Source organism: Patagioenas fasciata, chromosome 5, assembly GCF_037038585.1.
Source record: "Patagioenas fasciata isolate bPatFas1 chromosome 5, bPatFas1.hap1, whole genome shotgun sequence".
NCBI lineage: Eukaryota > Metazoa > Chordata > Aves > Columbiformes > Columbidae > Patagioenas > Patagioenas fasciata.
In genome coordinates, this window is record NC_092524.1 from 60,641,955 (window position 1) to 60,658,061 (window position 16,107).

A 16,107-nucleotide genomic window follows, 5' to 3' on the forward strand; every position below is an offset into this window, starting at 1 on the left:
GTGCTGTAACATTCTCAGATTTAAGCTGCCAGCTGGACAGTTAAATAAAAAACCAGGAGCAATGACAGGAAGACCTGCTCAGGTCTTAAATTTGCTGGTAAAAGTGTTTTTCACTTTGGTTACAGACCCATGTGTGACTTCAACACTTACGTCTCATTCCTGCAAGCAGAGAGGCTGCTAAAAGAACTATCGACACACTACAAAAATGAGCCTTAAGACGTGTAGTGCACTGTACTGAACGTGGTTCCCAGTGAGCTGCACTGGGAGGAGGCTCTTTGGTAAAACCATGTCCAGGTTGGGGTTGACCACCTCCCATTAATCAGCTACATCTATCTGTGGCTTCTTTTTTAATCAGTACAATATGACGAGCAGCATGGGGGCTGAAGTCCCCATGGCAAATAAACAAGCCAAGAATGGAAGAGAAAATTTAATCAGTTTCATTAAAATTGTTAGGAAGGAGGCATGGGACACAAAGATTTGAAGACAGAGGTGGGCAGGCCCCCGAGCTATGGCACGCTCACACCGCTTAGAAACAGGCAAACAGAACAAGGGATCAGCTTGGTTTGTTATTTTTTCAATGGAAAAGGATAAAGAGGCTTTTGCTCTGAGGGGAAGGAAATAGAAAGCAGGAAAAGAGTGGAAAAGAACCATTTACAAAACATTTGTAGAAGTTCTTTGAAGCTGGATATGCCCATATAGTAAAAAAAGCAGTACAATTTTAGTTCTTACAGTAGGATGTTAAATCTCTCTGGCATTTTTATTTTAGTCCTAATATTACTTACAAGTTGTTTTAAAATAGGATAATTGTTTTGTGACAAAGCTGCTTTCTATTATTTCTGAGGTCCTATAGCTAGAAGAATGGCTCTACATAGTGGCATCATGAGAAGTAGAAACATCATCAGGTGGTATCAGCTGCTTGAATTTGAGCCCTCTTTGTGTCTGGGACCAGAGAGGTAAAACAACTGCAGTAAATGCTGGTTCTAGATCAACACGCTATTAACACACCATTAGAAATCAGGTCCCCACTAATATGGGTTGTGCCACATCACTCCTCGCAGCTTCCACCTGCCCCAGCTTTCCTCTGCTCTCAGGAGGAAAAGCTGCTGAACAGATCCCCAAGGATAAAAAGATCTTCTTTCATGATGTAGACAAGGCTTAATGGAGTTGTATCACTGTTTCTATCCTCTAGGAAAGAATTTAATTTGACTAATAAATCCTTCCTGAAACAAAGCAGTTATGATACATTTTTGGAGCACAATGCCTTACTATGCAAAAGATTTACTTTATTCCTTTTACACCTTCCAGTTTAACTGTATAGTAGCAAAAGGATGGAGGGAGATGAGGAGCAAAAACTACTCTTAAAGTCCTTACAGTTCCAGAGTGGTGTGACACAAATCCAGATGATTGTTCAGGCGGTGACAGTCGGCTGACCATCAATCTCATTAGCAGCTGATTTGCCCAGGTTATTCCAAGTGCTGGAGAGACTCTGTTACCCACTGCACTACAAAGCAAGCATTCCAGGTTTCTGCATGTATGAATTTAGTATGAAATATCTTGATTTTTGCTGTAACAAACAGGTCTTCGCAGACAGAGATTCCAGAGTACGCTCACAAAACAATACACTAGGTTCTCTCTACACCAAGGTAACAACTGGAAGAGAAGTGCTTTGGTACTGAATAATTCAGTACCAACTTCAGCCACGGTGAACACCTCTGTCCTGGGGGTCCCCTCTTGGGACAGGGAAACAGCAACACAAAAATGGTTGAACTTTCAACGTGTGTCACTGTTGGCCACAGATTCCATTCAAAGGTATATTTAGAAATGCTGGGCATATCCAACACTCCATATGTATTATTTTCAACCCTAAGTTTAATTTTTTTTCCTGTAAAAGAATTACAAGATAACCAGGGAAAAAAATTGAACCTTATCCTTGTTCTGTGTTTGTTTCCAAATCTGGAGGACATCACTAACTTCTTGCAAAAACACATTTATGTAGCATCTCACTTATCTAGGAAAACTAGACTATAGTGAGGATTCAAACAGCAAACACATGTTTGAATCCTGTTAGTATCTCCTTAAGCAACTAACAAAACCAATCAATAAAGTTTGGTTGCTACACTTTTTTAAGCAAACAGAAAATGCACTCAGTCATATCAGAGACAAGAAGAGATGCAAAAATACTTTTATGTAAACAAGTACATGAGCCATTCATTCCAAGGATTTTTTTCCCCTTAACCTGCTGATTCAGGAATACCACCCAAGTGTGTATGATGGTTTCCTCCACTTCACAGCACATAATTGCTGATCTCCAGCAAATACAGCATTGCAGGGCAAACACACCACTCCTCTTAACACGCTCTGGTAGTTTATATCAGAGTTATAAAAAATACAGTGGTTAAATGCTGCTGTGTATGACATTGTTACATTTCTGTTGTGCACGACTTACCTACAACCGCACTGAGCAGCTTCCAACTCGCTCACTGCATCGGTCACCTAAAGCAGAAAACCATGTGAAGTGGATCTCTAGTTGTGCACTTGTTTTTAGCAAGCAGAAGGGCAGGGAAAGGAACAGAGCCAAGAAAAACAGCTATTGGAACACATATTAAGCCAAGTTAGAAAACTCTGAGCCTTTCAAGGCAAATTAAAAGGGAGTTGTGAAGTATAATTTTAGTTTCCAGTGCTACAACTACTTAAGCTACAACTTAAACAAACTGAACTACCACTAGATGCTGAATTTTGAAAAAAAAAACAAACCACACATACATAAAACTGTTCCAATACTGTATCTGTAGACAAAAGGCACAGAAGCCCAAATCTCCAAAAGGTGTCCTGTTCTCAGTTATTTCGCTACATTTGAAGGGATAAACTGCTTAATGGAGCAGTTTGACTACAACCTAGAACAATCCACACCCCTTGACTCCGCCTGTGGTCTTTTAATGTCATGATTCTTCCACACAAGTTCTTCACAAAGTACAGCAAACAAAGTTATAGGTACTTCTCTACATATAATGTACAGAATAGATTACAGTCAGTCTTCCTCAATGCTACTATATTCACAGCTCATGTCTGTAACTACAGATGTAGTGAGTTGCCTTCCCTCGGAATACAATCCTGAAGGACCCTTTGGAGCAGATTTGGTGGGAAAACACCAGTGAGCATCAGGCAGGAACCCCATCTACTGTGAGCCAGCACTGGGGCGACACTCCCCCCATGGGACGGCAGATCTAAGCATCTCTCTTCAATCGCCCTTTTCCCCCTCACTCTGAACCACTCCAAGGTAGAGACTGCAGACATCTAGACTTGTCTTACCCTTAACAATTTTCTTTTGCTTGCTAGATGGGTCCTCAAAACCCCCATGAAGAAGGCAGACAGCCTCTTCCAAGTGCCCATACTCAGAGTATCCCAGAAGCCAGCCAAGGAACTTGACTCCATTGGCTGGGTTCACAATGCTGAAATGCACACACCTCTGCTTGACAAAGAGCAAAATCCAAGCCACGCTGCCCGAGGAGAACAAATTGTCTCTACTAATGCCAAAATTCAAAAAGCAGTTACAGGAAATCTCGATTTCCCTTGAAAGCAAGCTGAGCCTATGAAAGACTATGTAAAAAAAAGTTGGCTAAAAAATTTAGAGTAACTTGAGGCTGAAATTTAAATCTTACTGAATCTTAATGGGAATCTTAGTGAAAATAAAAACACTGTGCACGCCTGAAAGCTGCTCAAATTACTGCTGTAGATGTATTCCAATACACTCCCTTCCAGTTATGGCAGTAAGTGCAAGGTTTTACACAGTGCCCATTCGGTAGTTCCAGAACTCCTAGCAAACAGAAACAAATAACAGTTCGCTTGATATTTCTGGAACCTCTTTCTTCCTGATAGAAAATTCTTGTTTGTGACTTTTCAAGTTCAACTTTTCTCCCTACCCCTTTTCTTCTGCTGTGAGAAGGAAACCTCAGGGCTATTAAGGAAAAACTGTTCTTTTTAGCTTGATGCTTTGTGCAGTTGCTGTACATATCTATTTTTGTTACCTTTAGTGGTCAACCTTTGGGAACTTTAACGGTCTATAAAAGCTTAAATGATACTCTTAAACTTCAAGAAGTTAAAATTTACTAGTTTAAAGTATATCAGTTTAAGGAAACTTCAGTTTCCATCAGTCATTAACGCTCGGTTGACAGTATTAAATAAAACACTAACAAATCTGCAGACACAGATTTCCCTGCCCCAGCCATTTATTAAATGATCCCTACAAAATGAGAAGCAATTTTGATGTCATACCTGATTGATGCACATTATCGGAGTCCTGAATCTCATGCTTAAACTGTGAAGCTGCGCTCCAAATGTCTGCAAATACCGAGCCTTCGTGACAGAATCTGAAGCTCCGAATTCGCAGCGAAATAAAGCAGCAATGGAGTCTATGACCACCAACCGCACCATGCCTCTTGCCAGCAGCAGGGAAATCCTGTTGGTAATGCAGTTGTGAAAGGTCTCCTACCACAAAATAAAAGCAAATAGCTTTATTTGTCAAATCAAGATATTAATTATAGATCTCATCGCTGAAACACAAGCGGATGGAATTTCTAATCATAAAGCAAGTTTGTGGATCTTTAAGTCTCACCAGTAACTAACAAATATTTTGTAGAGTGCACCTTCTATCACGTAAGAATGATCATATTAGTCAGATGAAAGGTCCTTGTAGCCCAGTATCATAACAGTGCTGTCTACAGCAGCTGAGGAGAAAGGAGAACAAGCTCACAGTGATAAACTCAGCTTCTGGACATCAGAAGTGTCAATGCTGGCAAAAAAAGCAGCAAAGTGAGATTCACAGTTCTTCTGATTGGTGCCATGTTTTACACCTAAGTAGAGGTTCACAGCTAACAGCTTAATAGGCATCCAAAATTACAAACATCTTCCAGCATTCCACAGCCTTTAAAATTAAATTGCAATTCTCAAATCTGAATTACAGTAAGATCTATACAACATACAGTAAGATCCATACAATAACATACTCTCTAGCTTCCAGAAACTACAATTAGAACTTTAATTATTTCCAATGAAAGGGACATGGAAAAGGTCGGATAGCTCCTGCCTGGGTTGCACAAGTGAATGAACAGCAAGCACAGTAACCTACAAGATCTTCCTACTCTTGCAAAATATGATTAAAAAAACCCAACAATTTGAATGATTTAGCAAGTGCTACTTTCAAGCCTTGGAGAAAACAGAACTTCTGATGTTCTATCAATACAGAGCATACTCATGGCTACTTAAAAAAAAGCACAAAAAATGGGTTTACAAGGCCTGAATACAGTACTGGAGTTTGTGCCTTTTCCCCTCCAGTCCTACTATGACACAGGCAGAGGGGCAAGAGAGTCACACTGCTTTGATTATGTCACCTTTTGCAGATATATTTATATCCTATCTCCAAGCTCAAAGAAGATCTCCCTAGGAGATGCAGTAAAACTAGTAGAAATAAATCTACTACATTTTGTTACACATAATGACTTTAAAAAATCCACTATATCATTAATTCTAAATAATACTTATCTTTTAATATATTTCACATTAAAACCCTGCAACAGACAACTCTCTAACAGCAAATTGCAGAGATTAAGAAGTATTCATTACAGATCTTAGTTCACCTTTGAAAGGTCTCCTATATAAAAAAAACCACCTGTAGTTACTGGATTACAGTGCAATAATGATGCATTCTTAATTTGTGCTACTACTTACTAGGTCTGCTGCATGCTCAACAAAAATACCGTTTCCAAATTTGATCTTCTGTACGATTTCAGCTGGAACATCTGCACGCAGCTGATGTTGTTGATCTATGAGTTGTTGCAAACGTTTACTTGGGAATACATCTTCCGTACAAATGTAGACAGCGCCTATAATCAAGGAAATCACCTCTATTACAACACGGCTCTTACAAACACAGTTTTCTTAACAGCACATAAATAATATATTCTGCACTCAAACGCCGGACATATGTACCTGGAAATTCAGGTTACTTTTTTTTTTGCAGCCATATTGGATCAATGATGAACAACAAAAAACAACTCCTATGACTTTCCTGTAGCTGTCAGGCTCCTTCTTTGGTGCCTGCTGACACAATAGGATTTTTGTACCCTCCACTAGGTGCCACTCGTTTTGCACAGCTGCAGGACACCTCACCACCCAGCTTGGGTGGTTACAACTATTACCATTTATCCAACCCAAAAGTAGAGTAACGATGCATAGATTGTCAGTTTTGGTCAGAAATCCAAACCACAGCACTATACTATAGAGAAAATTAACTATTAATATCTCAGCCCAAACCAGTACAACTAGTATTTTGATTAACTGCACTCGCTGTTTTCAAGTTTCTTGTTTTTAAATTTACATACGGAGGGGTATTTATTGTCACAATTTGTAAGCCAGTTGAAAGAGGATCACTCAGTCCAATTAACTCTTCCCGAAAATGGTAGATTAGATAAAAAGCATTATAGTTCAATCACATTACTGCAAGTGACGTCTATATATTTTTTTTGGTAAAAAAACTGTTAGTGTTATTGCAGAACAAGCCAGAATTATCAGCTAATACTTGTAGGGTTACATCTAAGGATTAAGTCCACTTGCTGAAGTGGTTGATGCTGCAGCATCAGAGGTTGGCAGCTGATGCGCTCGGCAACATGAGACATCCTGAATATTTCCACCCCAACAGTCTATCCCTAAGCTGACTCTTCAGGGAGTGGAAAGTCCCATTTCCAGATGCAACTGGATATATATATTCCCGTTATATATTTTCCAGAATATATTCCATATATTCTCTATATATTCCACTGTAAAAATTAGTAAACTATATGCAATAGCAGAAACTGAAAGATCTTGGGATTGGATCAAGTGAAAATCAATGGTTACTCTATCAATAAAACTATTCTGCTGATGGACACCTATATAATACGGGGTATTGAATTCTGAGAATCTTATATAGAAGACAAAGATGGGTCTAAGCCTGATTTTGTTTAAGACAAAGCTTGCATCTTCAGTTTAACTCTCCCAAGCTCCACTGTAAATTCTTATAGAAAATCACCCTACTTCACATGTGAAACATTAAAAAAAAAAATTCCAATACACAGTCTTATTTTTAAATACTCAGAAAGCTGTCAGGTAAAGCAAACCAACCCACAAATTACCCATGTCCACTAATTTAAAAAATTGTCTTTGATAGGTGAGAATTAAAGACCTTCCTCAATTAATACATGGAAAAATGCTTCATCATCAGCCACACCTTCCATAAGAGGTACTGAAATGTTTCCACAACTTCTGTTTCCATTCAACCTAATAACAGGCTCAAATTATACTTTGACTCCTTTTTAATTTCCGTGGCCTTGGTAGCCAACAGCATTTATCACTCGAATATTCAATTTCCATTCTTAAATCCCTGATTTCATTATGTACATTGTACGTAGTTATGTCAGAGGGAACAGAAGGTTGTTAGCAGTTCACGACATCCGACAGTGAATAAGGACGATAAAGCATTAGTGATCAGAGCAGTCATGATCTGATCACAATTCCCAAACCACAACATATAGAAAAACTAAGAAGCTGAACTGTTAATATTTCCGGTACTTTTCCCCATTTTTTTTTGTTCTAGCATTAGAGTGGATGGAATTCCGGATTTTAAACTGTGGGCATAAACGCTGCCTTCGGTAACTACGACAACTGAAGTCATATGCAATACTGTAGGCACCAATGAGCACGTATACAAATTCCCATCAGCACAGAAGAACAGAAAAAGAGAAAATGAGTCCACAGTTACTTGAATCCATTAAGTTTACAGTGATACCAGCAGCTTGTTGAATACTATCTGAGCTGGTATTAAGCTCAGGTGAAGAAAACACAGTAAATATCACTTACCTGCCTACAGCTCTTTAAATAGCTAGTTATTAAACAGTTAGTTAGCTGAACCTTAACTTTCTTGACTATTTCCCCAGGTTAATTTCTCCTAATTGGACTAATTTTCATATCTCTCTGACTTGATAGTGACAGATGAGTACCAAACAGGTGGGTGAGTATCTTTGCCAAGGGCAGTTCATGCATTGCCAGTTGCATCTGCAGTTCCCCAATTTCTAAAAAGCCGGTAAGTCACAAAAAATTTCTAATCAGAAATTCGACATTATCTACATCTGGCACCAATACTCAGATAAGCCAACTAAGTCTTGCAACACTCACACCACAAAACTGAAAATCATTACGGTGCAAACTGAAACCCCAGTAAACAAATGAAGAAAATGCACCATGATACGCAGCTTATTTAAGCCCGTGCGGTTTCTGAATTTCACACTAACGAAAGCTACGCTGAGTTGTGTTAGCAGAGTAACTTAACAGTTCCTAAAAAGAAACACTTCTCAACTACCATTCTTATTCATGGCTGAATTGTGCAATGTTGCTTTATTCTTAAACAGGGATTTCTTTACCTTGAATATTGGCTTATAGAGAAATCATCTTCCGTCTAAAAAATCAGGCCTGTCTGAAGCACTATGTCTCTTGTTCTCTCCTTCGTTTACTTAAAAAGGATGGAATGTCTGTTACTTGAGACTTCATGGTTGTTTTTTTCAAATGCAGATTTGAATTTCTATAATAGATTGGTGCTCCATTGATTAGATAATTGTATTATGATCCAGAGTTATTGCAACATTCAAGACATTTCAGAACAGAAAACCTGATAAACTTGCTAAAAAAAAAGAGATTTTTTCCAAAATTACCTTACCTGGAGAAAAAGAAATGTAAAATTATCCTAAAGATGACTTTGCAGATTTCAGTGCAGTAATAAGAACAGTAATAGGAACAAACATAACACAAAAGTAGAATAATACGAGACGATCCAGCAATCTTACTGTATTACAAACTTATATGCAATTGTGGCCCAGTTTCACGCCAATACCTCAGGAAAACAGGCAAACAAGGTAACCCTATAGCTGTAGTACTTGTAGGCAAGAAAGAACAGCTTGAGAAGCAAAAATCTGGTCCTCTCTGCTCCACTGGTCCAGCAACATAGGCTTAAAATTCTTGATCAATAGATACACACTATCCTATTTGTAAAATTGTGAAGCAATTTTAACGCTCAAGTGAACGCAGTTTTGGTAGGGGGGGTTTTGTGTTGTTTTGTTGGTGGTGGTTGGTTGGTTTCTGGTTATGTTTTGTTTTCAGTGGAACACTTGTAAAAGAAAGATCAAGAAGATTAATTCCTTCTCAAGAGCAGTTCTACTTCATAGGCTACTTTCTGTCTCAGTCTAGTTTTGTAAATACCAACACTCAGTCACCTGCCAATCTTCTGCTCTGCTGCAATGCTTCTTTCACACCAGTTAAATTTACTACAGCTGATAGTGTACTCTGAGCACCTAACTGGTCCATTGGTGACTTCTCCATAACATACAGTGGGACAACCTTAATTTTTTTTAAGTGTTGCTGATTTTGAAAAACAACTATGTAATTTTAATCTTGAACTTTAAGAAAGTTAAGCCACCTAAAATATATCAGATGAACTTTGCATTGGTTTAAAATGTGAGATTCACAGTACAATGGGAATAGCACGCTCTCCAACTGGACCTTCATCAAACCTCTTCGGCTTTTGTTTGTGCTTCTCAATTTGAAGCACAGTGAAACATTTGATTAAGGAGCATACACACCTGTGCATTAAAAGTACAGGAGGTGCTCCATAGCAAAGGTACAAGGGCTAGAAGAGATTGACAAATAACTAAAATAGATTAACAAATAACCAAACTTAACGCTTAGGTATGAGGTAAAAGCATTTAATATTCACCTATCTTTGCAGATAAGTGAATTGTCATAACCTAAATAAAAAGAGGAGACTAGCACAACGCAAACAGAAAAGCCTCTGGGACTGTGCTGTTTCCAGTTTATGAGGGAGCTGCCAGCACTGACAAGTGAAGAGTCAGAGCAGTCATCACTTCTGAGGAAGAAGCTGAGAGACACTCTGAAGAAGTCAGTCATCCTCATTGATCATATAAGCATCTGTCCTCACAGGTCTACAAAAACCAAAGAGAAATCAGATATTTCACCAAATCCCAGTGCTTTACTGATATTTAGGCTGATATAAGCACTATGCTGGTTGTTGACCAAGAGCCATCCCAAAAACAGACAAACAAACACTAAAAAAAAACAGCAAACCATTAAAAATTCACAAAGGACAGATTTTGAATCCTATGAATATAGTCTGTCATGTATCAAGAATGATTCTGTGATTCTGTGAATCAGTAGGAAACATCTTTTTCTGATTCAGAATTCTAATATGGATATGAATTCGTCACATTATATTAATGTATTACTCATGAATATGGGCATATAAAAGAAATTCAGCCAACAAGCGACGGACCATAATTGACATTCTTAGAAAGGCAGAAAGATAACCTTGAGGCAAAGGATGCCCTATTTTCTTTGTTTGCTGCCAACCTCCTAGAACTGAGAATGGTAAACAAGATTAGCCCTAAGTCAAATGAAGTAAATACACAATAAATCTATACTGTCTAAAGAAATATATTTCAATATCACCTCCTAAGTGGAGGGAAGTTCTAGCATTAAAAACAAAAAACCCAATCCACCATAATTTAAATAATCAGCAAAGTTTTAGCACTGAGATTAATCTTCAATTGGTAGTGCTAGACTTCTGTGATAGTTACTAAGCATTGTTGTTCTTCTCAAGTTCCCTAAAGAATAAAACTCCTCATACTTAACATAAACTTTTAATCTTTGTATTTCTCATAAGAAACTCAACACAACCCTTATTTACAGACTGCAGAGATACCGTTTCATTTTCTAAGTGCTATGCAAACAGTATCTGCTGCTACAACTGTATTCAGCCTAACATATGGCAAGATACCACACCGAGAGTTAAAAACTGCAAGAATTAGTACTCCCCCACTCCCTTAGCTCTCCAGCTCCTCCAGCAGGATATTTCTGTCCTCTGTACCTTCAAAATCCTCAAAAAATTCTGTCCTCTCAGCCCTTCCGAAATGCTCTGGTCTCTCACAGGAGCACTGATATGATGGACATTCTGTCCTATCTTTGGTAAAACGTTTTGGAGCGGGTAGATGGGGAACACGGACATGACAAAGTGATCGTAGTGGCACCAAGTGCTGGGTGCATAAGAAACAAGAACCATCTTCAAACACAAATAATGAAGACTTGCCATTTTGTAGCCCTACAAGGAAGACTGTGGCGTGATACATGGAACAAGAGAGCCATTAGGATGTTGGACACCTACTTCTGTACTCCACTCTGGTTTGTTCCTTTCTTTCCACATAAATTGGGAGAAATAAAATGCATTTCCACTCAAACTATTTGCAGCAGTTGGCAGCAACACATGTAGGAATCAAACAAAATACATTTGCTTCTGCTCTGAACTATGATGTAACTTCAAGCAAAGTTATGCAAGCCGCAGGCTAATTACTGCCCTTTAAGCAAGATCTACATTTGGACATTCCATGATTTTTCCACATGGGTGGATATAGTACAAGAAATAATTAAGTTCACCCACAACAAACCACTGAGCTGCCAAATTAAAGCCAAGGCAGCATGGAAGGAAGAGCAAGATCAGAGCCGAAACACACCTAAGGCAGGCTACCAGGATACTGAATTCGCAGAAGTGGCACAAGTTTCCTCCCTTTCTAAGACAGCATATAATACTTAAAAAAAAAAGAAAAATTAGGAGTTAGGTTAATGTGATAGATGGTTAAAGAAAACATACTCTAACCAAAGAATAAAGCTGCTTTGGCAAAACCAGGAAAATTAGAGGTACAAAACAATGTTAGCTTTCCTCAATTAGATTTCCATCAGTATTACTCTGTAAATCAATTATTGTTATCAAACTAAATATTATTTTAAATCTGAAACCCCCAACAAGGGAATATATACCATATAGCCAAGATGTTTGTGGAAAATTATCTGATAAGCTGCTTTGTTGTGGTTGTTACCTGAGGAGTCAATAAGTACTTAAAACAGCAACGCTTTTCATATATTGTTTGCATGTGTCTGGTTTAACCCACAGTGGCAGGCAGGTAAACAACAGCCAATGGTAATTTTGTATTAAATGACGTTGTGATGCAGGGTATGTGCACAGCTTGCTTTTCTCTCTGTAAAGATGCAGGACTAACTAACCAGCTTATTACTAATGCTGCTGCAGAAGAGTAAGACATGCACTGAATACATGCATCTATTTCAATGCACTGATGATCTTTAAGACAGTATATTCCTCCAAACGACAAATTAACCACTATTTACATTTCCGTACTTACCAGACTCTAATCCCCCGTATTTGTAAGGATACTGTACACAAAGGCAGAGCTGTAAACTGATCTGAGTCTTCCCAGCAGAACTTTCCCCGGCGAGCTCAGTGATTCCCACCAAAGGAATGCCACCTTTTAACAAGGCATCTAGTACTGAACATCCCAGGCTCAGCTTCTGCTGCTGGGAGGTGAGATGATCTTTATCTCGGTAGAGCTGAAGAGCTGCAGAGTTTCGGAATTTTTTTAATGATTGAAAAGAAAAAAAAAAAAGTTTAATTTAGTATCTTTTAAACACACAATGACAGAAAAATAGAGGCTGTATATCAAGTTTATTTCTAAAAGGGATGCTTTCCTTATTTGTTAGTAGGTGAAGAGAGGAGAGAGGTTCTCCTCCCCCTCTACTCTGCCCTGGTGAGGCCGCATCTGGAATATTGTATCCAGGTCGGGACCCTCAGTTCAAGAAGGACAGGGAACTGCTGGAGAGAGTCCAGCGCAGAGCCATGAAGATGATTAAGGGAGCGGAGCATCTCCCGTGTGAGGAAAGGCTGAGAGAGCTGGGTCTCTTTAGCTTGGAGGAAACTGAGGAGTCACCTCATTTACATTTATAAATATGTAAAGCGTGAGCGTCACGAGGATGGAGCCAGGCTCTTCTTGGTGACAACCAATGACAGGACAAGGGGCAATGGATACAAACTGGAACACAGGAGGTTCCACTTAAATATGAGAAGAAACTTCTTCACAGTGAGGGTGATAGAACACTGGAACAGGCTGCCCGGGGAGGTTGTGGAGTTTCCTTCTCTGGAGACATTCAAAACCTGTCTGGACACATTCCTGTGTAGCCTCATCTAGGTGTTCCTGCTCCAGTGAGGGGATTGGGCTAGATGATCTTTAAAGGTCCCTTCCAATCCCTGACATTCCGTGATTCTGTGATTGATCTTTCTAATTCATCCTGGTCTTCCCCACAGGGCCTACTAACTGAATGCCTGTTCAAAAACTGATAGTTTATATCCAGCCCTTTACTCCTCTCAAACTCTTTGTCCTCTCTCAGCCTCTAAGGAGTCTCCACGGTAAGCTCCACTCTGGGCAAACATTGTCAGTGAGATTCAAGCACAGCAGTAACTGAAATGAAAACCTGTAGCAGGCTGTGAAACAGTGTACCAGGCATCCCGGCCAAGGCCTGGAGATAGACACAAATCTCAAACGGAGCTGTCATGGAGCATTTGAACAGCTATTAGGTTTGAAGCTATTAGACTTGGTTTGGAATGAGATATTTATATCAAATCAGTTTATAAAGTTTATAATAAGTTTTTCAACTACTCTTAGTGCAAAAGGGAGAGGGAATAATTTTTTCCTCTAATCAGGCTTTCCAGGCAGGAGAATCATTCTGTGCTCTTTCAAGCAGGCTTCATCCTGAGGAATTACACCCATCCACTTCCATCTACCTTCGAGGTCTCAGAAGAGCTGTCCCTAGCATAGTTAAATAATTCCCTACAGCATAACAAAACCACTTGCCTTTTCATTTCCAGAATCCTATTACTGTGTCAATGAGGAGCCAAAACTGTGTTTTCTCACAGGGATAGTATTTGGGGATATAAATAGAAAAGGTTTTTCGTATTAACTGTATTACCTGTAAGCATGCTATTTCTCCTCAGCGTGAGAGAGACTGTTTTCAGTAAGCACTGGATATCCGCACTGGATAGTTTCATCAATCTTTGCAAGTCTGCTCCAGAAAGATTTAAAATCTCTTTTACTGATTTTATGTCGGCTGAAATTAGAAAAATATTTATAAATAGCTGGATTACAGTCTTATGCATAGAAGAAAATGTGTTCCCACTTTCTACTACTCACGTACTTAAAGTTTATATACACTATGTTCTTGTAAGCTGGGCTGGCAACATTTACTTCAAGTGTATCAATACACGCTATAAAATTGTTTGGAAATTTATTACTGAAGAATGGGGAAAAGCCATCACTTATCATTACTCAAAAAACTTACTTAGGAAACAATTACAGTTCTAAAATGTTACTGTACATCTGTATGCTTACACGCACAAACACACAATTATGTAAAGGAAGAAACTACGGTGACAGATCTATGAACGAGACATTAGCAAATTAAGTTACCTTTCTTAAGGGCAGCAATTACTTTAGGGTTCAAGTCAAACTGGTCCCAGTCCATTTCCTGATACAGCACTGGGGTGAATTACCTGTTATTACAGTGACTTTTGTCAGATATACATGCAACAAAAGAATTACCATCATTCAATATGAAAAGTTTGTAGGGGTATTATTTTTTATTTTTCTATCAGTATATTTATCAGTTATCTTAGAAAAATACTAATGATTCAGGACACTGGCAGAAGTCTTCTCAGATGGCCATTTACATATGTGGTATTAAAGGGTTCAACTAATAATATTGCAGTTAAGAATTACTAGTACTTTTAATTTGTTGTAATTCTGCAGAGTGCTTTTGCTCTGGACTGAATTTCGTACATATGTTGGATGCTTATTTGGATCCTGCCACTCTTTACATGAGCTTTTCATTCTCAAATAGAAAAAAGATCTCATGCACGTGCAATTTAGAACAATTCAGGACTACTCATACACTGGGTAGTTAAATATATTTTGATTAGCCAGAAGCAAATTTAGGATTAGAACATTCAAATCAGTTTGTTACCTGTAACAGCATCAAACACTCTTTATATAGTTTGCTCTAGAACACCACAGTTTAGCACTACAGCTGCCTAGGAGAGCACTGTGGGGTTTGTCACTGTTATTCAGACCACTGCTGGAGAGAGTCCAGCACAGAGCCACAAAGATGATGAAGGCAGGGGAGCATCTCCCCTATGAGGAAAGGCTGAGGGAGCTGGGTCTCTTCAGCGTGGAGAAGAGGAGACTGAGGGATGACCTCATTAATGTTTAGAAATATATAAAGGGTGGGTGTCATGAGGATGGAGCCAGGCTCTTCTTGGAGACAACCAGTGATAGGACAAGGGGCAATGGGTGCAAACTGGGACACAAAAGCTTCCACTTAAGAAACTTCTTCACAGTGAGGGTGACAGACACTGGAACAGGCTGCCCGGGGAGGTTGTGGAGTCTCCTTCTCTGGAGACATTCAAAACCTGCCTGGATGCATTCCTGTGTAACCTCATCTAGATGTTCCTGCTCCGGCAGGGGGACTGGACTGGATGAGCTTTTGAGGTCCCTTCCAATCCCTGACATTCTGTGATTCTGTTGGAAGGATTGCAGCAGACACATAACAGTTACACAATAATACACGACTTAATGAGCCATCCCTTTTTTAACGTGGGGGAGGAGAGGCTGCCATGGATCCTGGTAACAGAATAAACGCAGAAGAAGAAAAAGTTATTTTTAAGCAACACCTACATAAAGCAACATTCCGGCAAGAGTTAGAAGTCAGAACTTACTGAAACTGATCATGGCGGCCTTCGCCGGGAAGGGCTCCGAACATTCCGTGCACTGCGGCCTCACGGGAACCTTCGGCGCGGGCAGCAGAGGGACACGGCCCGGCCAGCAGGGACACACCGCTTCACCGCCCTCGGCCCCGCTACGAACGCCCCGCCAGAGCCGCCCCAAGAGCCTGTAGCCAATCGGCGAGCAGCTTGCCTGCGACGTCAGTGGCTGCAGGCCAATCAAAAGTCCCCAAAACGACAACTGCGGACAGCTCCGGCAGGACAGCCAATAGCGGGGCGCTGCTCAAGCAGCGGGCGGGACGTTTGTCGCTCCGGTGATGTTCTCTTCCGCGGCGCCGGAGGAGAGCGTTCGCCCGTGCCGGCGGTGGCCCAAGCGGCTCGGTGCGCCCTTCAGG

At 39.8% G+C, this 16,107-nt stretch overlaps 1 protein-coding gene across 3 annotated transcripts; it reads right to left on the reverse strand.

Moving 5' to 3' along the window:
* Positions 1-414: 414 nt before the first annotated feature.
* On the reverse strand, positions 415-16,027 carry XRCC3 (X-ray repair cross complementing 3). 3 transcript variants are annotated; one of them, XM_065838142.2, is made up of 8 exons: positions 15,707-16,027; positions 14,403-14,485; positions 13,906-14,043; positions 12,288-12,500; positions 5,725-5,879; positions 4,273-4,485; positions 2,447-2,493; positions 415-1,501 (listed from the first exon to the last, which is right to left on the reverse strand). In XM_065838142.2, the coding sequence occupies exons 2-8, from the start codon at positions 14,455-14,457 to the stop codon at positions 1,279-1,281; spliced, it is 1,044 nt and encodes a 347-aa protein (XP_065694214.1). In that variant the 5' UTR covers positions 14,458-14,485; positions 15,707-16,027; the 3' UTR covers positions 415-1,278. The 3 variants fall into 3 exon arrangements, with proteins under 3 accessions (XP_065694214.1, XP_071665791.1, XP_071665792.1); XM_071809690.1 differs by having other exon boundaries at positions 415-1,525; XM_071809691.1 differs by lacking the exon at positions 14,403-14,485 and having other exon boundaries at positions 415-1,525.
* Between the last annotated feature and the right edge of the window lie 80 nt (positions 16,028-16,107).

Coding starts and splice junctions, on each gene's coding strand:
- XRCC3 (XM_071809690.1), bottom strand. CDS start 14,457: ATGGACTGGGACCAGTTTGACTTGAACCCTAAAGTAATTGCTGCCCTT. Junction 14,044..14,402: donor AATTGCTGCCCTTAAGAAAG/GTAACTTAATTT, acceptor TTCTAATTTCAG/CCGACATAAAATCAGTAAAA. Junction 5,880..12,287: donor ATACGGGGGATTAGAGTCTG/GTAAGTACGGAA, acceptor CCTTGATTATAG/GCGCTGTCTACATTTGTACG.